The sequence below is a fragment of the Pleurodeles waltl genome, chromosome 12, assembly GCF_031143425.1.
Source record: "Pleurodeles waltl isolate 20211129_DDA chromosome 12, aPleWal1.hap1.20221129, whole genome shotgun sequence".
In the NCBI taxonomy this organism is placed as follows: domain Eukaryota; kingdom Metazoa; phylum Chordata; class Amphibia; order Caudata; family Salamandridae; genus Pleurodeles; species Pleurodeles waltl.
In genome coordinates this window covers 409,799,405-409,808,307 of record NC_090451.1, presented here as the reverse complement: position 1 = coordinate 409,808,307, position 8,903 = coordinate 409,799,405, and the positions used below count along the sequence as shown (strand labels likewise).

The following is an 8,903-nucleotide window of genomic DNA, read 5'->3' as shown; positions in this document are numbered from 1 at the left end:
GCGCATTGTTTCTTGTGATGTTGATGCAACAGGGTTGGGAGGTGTCACTGTGGGCACAGTGAGACTCACTATTGCCGTCTGACCAGCTTGTCCAAATATGCCAGGAGCGTCCCTCACATCCACAAGTCCAGGAGTACAGGCATCACTGAGGACTTCATCCGGAGTGGAGTGTGAGTCCAGTCAGTGGAAAGGTCTGCCCAGGGGCTATGCCAGCTCGACCTGTTGAAAAGTGAATACATTGTTATTGGTTCAAATATGACATCTACCTTCATAGGTTTTGTGTTACAGTAAGTAAAGACATGGGGCACTCTTAAGTGGTAGGTTAGCCTATTGCACCATGTTACCATGGTTTTGGAGTATTTGACATGACATGCGTTAAGGTTGCCTACACTATTTGACTCAGGCAGCTCATTAGATGTGATGATCATTTGCATTTTGAATGAGGGAATGAAAATGACATCTTACCAACAGTGAAGCTATTACAGTGGAAAGTCAGCAGCAGCATTTGACCATTCAGAGGCCTAGTTGTGTGTGATACAAGCATACACACAATTTTGTTTAATCTGTATCTGAAGTCATCATGTGTCCAGTGCTGTGTCAATGTGTTTGCTGCTGCTACTAATCTGTAGATGCAGTTTATGGCTTTGGGAATACTTGGGGGGGTCATTACGACTCTGGTGGTCTGCCCACCACCAAAGCAGTGGTCCGACCGCTTTGGTGGCGGTCTGACTGCCACATTACGACTGTGGTGGTTGCACCACAGTCGGACCACCAGCACCTCTAGTTTACTTTGACAGGAGGGACTGGCGTGCTGGCAGTCCTAATCCTCCCGGGGATTACGACCCCCCTCTCTGCGAGCTTTTACATGGCGGTAGCACTGCCATGTAAAGGCTGGCAGAGACGGAGAGAGGGGCCCCAGGGAGGACCCTGCACTGCCCATGCACTTGGCATGGGCAGTGCAGGAGCCCCCATAGCCAGCCCCATTGCGCTGTTCACTATCAGCCAACAATACACATTGACAGTCTTACATCTCAGATACTCTGGGTACTGAAGATTGGTAAGGTCAATGAATGACACAGTGGCAAAAGCTACATGACATTGCAGTTTAGTGACAGTTTTTAGGTTGTAACTAACCAGGCTCCGCTCCCCCAGATATTCCTGTCAAGCCCTCAGGATGCTTGATGGTCAAGACCCTCTCCTCCAAGGCAAAGAGTTGTAATGGGGCGCTGGGAGGCTCACAGCCAGTCTTGTTGGTCGCCATTTGTTGCCTGAAGGCCAGGGAATGCACCTTGCCCCTCAGGTCATTCTACCTCTTCCTAATGTCCTCCTTTGTTTGCAGGGTGGTGCTAATCTTATTCACTCTATTGATGATCCTTTCCCAAAGTTCCATTTTCCTACTGAGAGGAGTGTTTTGAACTTGGGCTCCAAACAATTCTGGCTCTACTTTAATGATTTCATCCAGCATGACTCTCAACTCATCCTTTGATAAATGGGGATTTTTGAGATGTGACATGGTGGGGAATTAAAGTGGGTGACAGGGAGGTACATACAAAAGGAAAGTGATGTGCGGAGTAAATGGAGAAAGGCGTGTGAAAGAGGCTTTAGGGATAGTGAAAAGAAGGCTGCCTTATCTCTCTCAACAAAATCAAATCTTGGTTGCAGTGGAGATGCAGAGGATCATGATCTATGAAGGGGTTGTTTTATAGTGTGATTTGCAGGTGTGTCCACTGTGCCCATGGCTGTCAGCTATGTTGTTTTTGAATTCATCCAATGGGCACTTGTCTGTTGCTTTGCTGAACGCATAACGCAATGGTCGCTCATAGTTGGCTATCCACCGCAAGGGGACTGCCACGTGGACTGTGTGTTTGCAATCGGCTCAGTGGTTGGCCGTGGTGCTGACAGCACAGAAGTACAGACTGACAAGATAACACACCATCGCACCGCTGGCAGTCAGTACTTTGGTTTGGAGGGCAGCAGTTCCGAGTGTGTACATCGTTATATGGTGGTCTGTGAACTGCCACCAAAGCGGTCTGGTGTTCCAACCATCAAACCCCTAATTGGGCCCAAAGTTAATATTATATGAAATATAGAATTTTATTAATTATGTAATATATATGTAAATGTATATATGATATATAAATATTTATATGAGAATACACACATATATATGTGTGTTTATATACATGGACATGTTTATGTGGTATGAAATAATTAGTGGAAATTATTTACTATATAAGAATTTCATAGATTATAAAATTCAACATTTACTACTTTAAACTGTATATTTAATTAGAAAAATTACTGTCCACATTTTCTTTCTGATACTTTTGTCATTTATATTTTAATGACATAAGTACAATATTGTATCTTTTTGATAACAATATTGGTTACCACATTATTTTGTCATTGAATTGCACTGAAAGGGCCAGATTCACAAAATGCACTTTTTAGTACGGTTGACACAACTACAGTAGTGCTACAAAATTTACAACACAGTGCTTTTCACAAAATGCATATTTGTAGTAACTTGCTCTTTTGATTATGTTTACTACTATTCTATATTCCTATGTTCACAAACTACAGTTTGTAGTAACTTACACGTATTTAGTAGGACCCTATCATCATTACATTCTTTTTTTCAGGAGTGGGCGGTTAACTCTGCTTATCCGGAGGAGTTAGCAGAGTTTGCCCACTCTGCACTCCGCTTGGAGCATGGCGTTTGGCAAAAGCTCCTCCACCGCCACATAGCGCAATTTACCTACAACATAAAATACTCCCTTTGCTGAGAGTAGGCACCAGAGAAGTAGGGCTTGTATGAGATTGAGGTGGAGAGGACCACAGAGCCCCTCCCAGACCCTCAAGCACTCCCCACCGCTCCCGCTCCTGCCCTTTTCATTGGAGTGTTTGACACTTTCTGATGATGCCATTGTACAGTGAAAAGCTGCACGGGTGTGAGATGGCGTCTGGGGAGGCTGAGGGCAGGGGAGCATGTGCTGCTCTCCAGCGCAAGCTTTAACATCAAACCATAAGTCATTCTTTTTGATTACACCTGTTGTGACGCCACTTAGTGGGGGCAGGAATTTACTTTTTTGTGTGCCAGTTAACATTGTCCTAAATAAAATTACTGTGGTGTTATAAGCACCCTGCGATAGCTCGCACTTATTTTTAGTTGATTAGCATGCTGCAAAGAGTTCCTTTGAGTATTCCCTTTGCATGGAAGAATGGGAACCGTCAGCAGCAAAACATTCAGTACAGAAGAGGCTCCGGCTACAACAAGGAGCTATGAGTTCATGTTTTCCAAAGTACACAGAGATGAGAAGGGCCTCAAAAAGAGATAGAAAAAATATACTTTTTTGGTGACCTAATGAACCTAGGCTTGCTGCTCTTTCTTGCCAATGTTAAACATATAACTCTGTAACAAGGTGGAAAGTCTAGGAACTGGAATGCAGTTCTGAGGGTTTGCAGTGTGGCTGGGATTAAGTAAAGTGTTTAAAAATTCACTTTGTACTTCAGTTACATGCTGCAGTCCACAGTAGTTGAATTGTTTTGTGGGATTTGTTGATTCTGTTGATTTGCAGCTCACCTGCACTCAGCCCAGGTCCATGATTTCCCCGAGTGTGCAACTACTTTTGCATGGGTTACGACTGTAATGGCTTTTTTTCTAAGGAAGAGTGATTGTAGGTATTATGCTACAAAACAAGGTTTAAAATACTCTGTATACCACATCAGGCCTCTGAGAGGCCTGAAGGTTTGGCCAGGTGTCAGTCTCTGTCATGTCTCTGTCTCAGAAAGGCATATAGCTTTGGGCTGGCATCTACCATGTGTCAAGTTTCTGCTCCTAGGGAGCCTGGGGGGCTAGGACAGAATCTGTCCTCTGTCAGGCCCCTGTCTCTGAAAGACCAGCAGGTTTTAGACAGAGCCTGCCCCCAGGGAGCCTGACGGGATGGGATGAAGTCTGCACAACCTAGAAAATGACAAGAAATGGCTTGAGCCTCCTTGGCACCTTTGAGCTGACTTTGCAGGACCCAGGGAGGGAAGGGTGGGCGGCGGCACATAGGAACAGCAGGCTGTCAGGAACAACATATTTTAGTTTCAGGTATGTAAATCGAAGACCCCGCAGGAGCATCTGATGAAAAAGATCTGGAGACTGGAATTCTGCCACCTGCAGAATTCCTCAGAATCTTGCAGAGTTATTAGCTAACTGGTGGAGTTCTGTGAAGTAAATCTCTTTGAGTTCTGGGGGAGGGTAATACAACTGGCTGGCCATGTGTAGCGATGGATTTACTACAAAAGTGTAAGGGGCAGATTTAAGAAAAGTGGCACTGCACTTAGGGCAGTGCCAATTTTTCTTGTGCTCCTTAGTGCCCCTCTACCACCACCATGTGTGTGCTGTAATTAAAATAGAATCATTGGTTTATTCTATAAATGCACTCTGCAGGAGTAGCGTCAAAATGTTCAATGTCTCCTTGCTTGTGACCTGAGTGAATCAGTGGCTATTGCTGTGTTCAGCTTCTCTTCCCAGAGCTGGGATACGGGAAATATGCAGGCAGGACATTTCCTATGTGAAGGTATTTTGCAGGGCCCAGTACTTGACCACAGTTCTTTGTTCATGCATTCCTTCTCTGAGGCCAGAAGCTGACCTCATTGATCCATATTATTCAGGGAAAGTTGACACAAACACAGCCCCTAGCTCTTTTGTTGTGAATGTGGATTGAGAAAAAAACATAAAACACCTTCTGTAAAAAGCTGTTGTGCGAATGGGGTAGGGAGAAGAATGTAGCAAAGGAGACTATTCAAAAGAGACAAAACCTTATTTCTGGCTCCTAATATTCCTATGCAATACCTCAGATGCTGGGGCTACAAACACAGAGGATCCAAATTATGGTGTAGCTCTTCCTCTTATGCACACAAGCACTCCTGTCACTCCACTCTACAGTATTCAGTGGTATCAGCCAGGAAGCAATCAGGACAGATTAGCTGTGGGAATCTGTCCTGATATTTCCCTTTCAAGTGATAATTTTGCTATATCTTTCGACCTATTGATAAATACTCAGGTTATGCTAGAGTCTCTGAAATGCTTAATAAAGCTTTATTTTCCAACCTATTCCAGAAAATTCAAACAACAAATCTAGATCTAATCTGATCTAATGGACACTACATAGTTATGGTCTAGACCAGATAATTTCAGTTCAAAGCACATCACTGTCTCCTAGTGTCTTTAGTGAATGCATCTAATTACACTAAAGTGATTTCAAAATCTAAAGAACTATGTTTGAACTACTATTCCAACCACCCTAATACTTCCATAGAAGGAATATAGATCACTAGGAGAGATTTCTGTCTCAGAGCCTCCTGACAGATCTTATCATTCCATAATAAACTGCTGAAAATGATTAGGAAGTACGAATGTTTTGTAAGACTTAATAGAAATGCATTGCTTTGAGATTTTTTAAATGTATAAATTCTTCCTTTTGTTGTTCTTCAGAATAGTTTGTATCAAAGGGCCATAAATAAATGCTTTGAATTTCTGCCTCCCTCGAATATTATGTGAAAATCAATAAAATGCACATTTTCTTAATGCAGTTTGACTTCAATTTAATATGCAGGCTAAAACAGTTGTATAATCACCTACTGTAAATCTGTAATATCTATGCATTTAGTAAATTCCTTATCCATGCATTCCAATTTCTCCCTTAAATATCTTAGAGCTCTCTGCCAGATCTGCTAAATACTGTATGTATTTTCACAAGTGTCTTTAATTACTTAATTAATGTTGCTATTCTTTCTTCTGATCCATTTTAAAAGCATACAAAGACAAGCAAAGAGAACGTTTATTTTTGCCCTCCTTAAATAGAAAAAAGACAGAGTCTCTCTGCATGCTTATACATATTCAGAGTAATGCAGTTTTTGTTTAAAAAAGACTCACTTATGTATAACTGTTTCTAATATCTGTTTGCAACAAAAATCTAACAGGTTTTTGAAGTGTTTAATTAGACTGGAGGTTTTATTTTTATTCTTCATTTTTGAAAACATGCTCACTCTTTCATATGAAAGAGCTATGTCCCAAGGTTTTAAGTGGTTTATGGGGAAGGTGATGGTAAGACATTCTGTGGAATAAAGTACCCCCTCTGCATACATGATGAGGATATTGCAAGCCACCTCAGATTTTTACACTCTTATAAAGGAACTCAGCCTTCAACTTCATTCCTCTATATGGTTACGTAACTCCTCGGTGACTTGGAAAATCCTAATAATATATGATGGGGTGCTTTAACTCTTTTATCATGCATTTGTTAATGCCTCCCTGTCTATTAACTATTTTCTGTTTGATGCATTTTCACTGCTCCTAGTAAGCAACCTGAGGACACCAACTTAGGCCCCTGCATATGAAAAAGTGATGTTTCATAGGTGATGCACCACTTTTTCTGCGTCATCCCTACCTGCACCTAAGGCTACCATATGTGTGCTGCATTTATGATATAACACACCATGGTGCACATTAGGGAACTAGCGTCAGCAATTTTGATGCTAGTTTGGTGCTTTAGAGGATTAGCGCCAAAATTGTTTCCGCTAATCCTGCAAAGTGAAAGAAGGCTCAATGAAAACATTGGGAGCCTTATTCTAACACCTGCCTTAGGCATGCATTAAAAATACAGCTAAACATGGTGCAGTTTAATCTCAGAGATTGCACTGTGCCATTTTTCTGGGCCTCCTAACACCAGAATGCCCCCTTGCATACATTATACCTGCCACAGGTATAATGTGGTGCAGGGGTTTACAAAGAGGTGCAATGCAATGCAGATGTAAACATTATTATTCTGTTAGTATTATTTAAAGGTTTTAAACAGGTGCAGAGCCCATGAATAGTGGTTGTGAACCCCCAAGGTACAGAGGCCACAAAGTAAGAACCGGTGGGATAGAATATCACCTTAAAGCAAATGCCTACATTTTGAAGAGACCTGGAATGATGGTCTAGAATGTCACACCTGTTGAGTGTGATCGTTATAAAGCAATGCTGTCACTGGAATTCAGCATTGGTTGTACTGAAGGAAGATGTTGCCAGCTGCCGTGGACACCTGTGAAATGCCTTTGGCCCTGGCACTTAATTGTTTTACAAATTAAGCACTGCCTTGTACAGAAGACCTGGTCTGAATTGTCCTTTCTATAGATCTGTGGGAGCAACAACTTAAAGAAATGCAATAAAAAATATTTTTTCTATGTGACTTATCTGATTCTTATGATTTTTAAAATTCTCTTATCTCCCATTCTCTAAGTTTATCTCAAAAACATTGCTCGAGAGAAAATAAAAATAACAAAAATAAACTCCACACATCCTTCTATGATATCTCTGATATCTTCATTTAAGAATAGGCTTTACAACAATCTGACAATTTATTTTGAGAATGTTGCCTTGTGAATATCTCCTAGTCTATCAATTCCCTATTGTTCCTTGCCAGGTCCACTTCTGGTTGTTCATTTAAACATTGCATCATGCAGTCCCCTGTGCCGAAACTCTTCTGCGACGTGCTTCGAGTGCTTGATTTTGTCAGATAGCGCATCAAAGATATCAGTCTGATCAATAGCTGTGGCAACCTTGTAAAATAACTCCTCTGATGACTCCAAGCCTCTCAGACCCAGATTAACACCACACCCTGCAACAAAATGGACAAAAATGATTATACGTCCAGTGCACAAGCACACAAGCATAAACCATTTTGCCCACATTTTTTCTACAACATTTTGCTGTACATATAGTTGTACTAGCTTACTCACAGCAGTAAAATAAAACTATTGACAAAGTCAATAGATACAGCTCTCATTTATTGACAATTGGAAATTAAGGCATTAATGTAGAATGATGCAATATACATGGAATGATGCAAGTAGAACTGTTTATAAGTAAATGCAACATCACAGAATAATAGACGTTTTGCACAGAAATGAAAGCAAACTGGAAATCAAATGTTAATGGTTTAATATTGTACTTAGACATCATAATATTATTTATATAAAGGTATTGCACCTATTAAAGTACTTCTAAGATCACCATTAAAAAGTACTTTGCTAATTTAAACTGGCAATTTAAACTGGCAAGTGCAGGTTAAGGTGGATGATGGACAGCTGGCATCTACATATGCTTTCAATTCATAAACAGTGGTGTTGGGGAGAGGCGGATGAAGAAATCCTCTACAGAAACAATAGGTCATAAAGATCCCTAACTGGTGGCTAAGGTGATCCGGTGGGGCCCCAAGAGCAAAATGTCCACAACACATGAAAAACAGTACAGTAGATAATAAGTAAGTCTCCTTGTTTCTCATTTTTACTGATTCTTACAGATGAATACAGACGGGAATCAATTTATTTTCCTGTTTCTATTTATTTTTATATGTGGATAAAACCTTAAATTTGTTTTTTAAGTGATAGGCGAATAACTGTGTGCACTGAAAGGTAAGCGAGTTACAAAAAGAGAGACATTCCAGTATCGAGACTTAAACAAGGTTGTGCACAAGGCTGATGCTAAAATGTGCATGTTTTCACACCAATGTATTGATCTGTCATCTATGGGTGTTCATATTATTGGAATGTGTCAGGCAGCCACGTATACAATTATATATTTAATAAATGTAGAAATATTCTAGCTTCAATTTTCTTTTTTACAAAACCCAAAATAAATATGGATAATCACAGACAAAATGGACAAATAATAAATGTAAAAAAAATACAGGCAGAAATGTAAATAAAACAAATCCTATAAAACTGGGAGACCTAATAATATTGCTTAATTTTCATTGGCTGTGTGGTATTTCATTATAAACAGTGGGTAGCCTAGTGCTATGGCAAGCTTGCAGTCAGCTGATGAAACTCTAGCACAATCGCATCCTGTGGTGCTTCAGCTAACCAAC

The 8,903-nt window shown here is 40.6% G+C and overlaps 1 protein-coding gene across 1 annotated transcript in view; it reads right to left on the bottom strand.

Annotated features, from left to right (window-relative positions):
• Positions 1 to 5,197: 5,197 nt before the first annotated feature.
• LOC138267683 (uncharacterized) overlaps positions 5,198 to 8,903 on the bottom strand; it is a 375,143-nt gene continuing 371,437 nt past the window's right edge. The window contains exon 5 of the mRNA XM_069216818.1: positions 5,198 to 7,652. Within this exon, the coding sequence (XP_069072919.1) occupies positions 7,474 to 7,652 (179 nt within the window). The 3' untranslated portion in view covers positions 5,198 to 7,473. The remainder of the gene's footprint in view (positions 7,653 to 8,903) is intronic.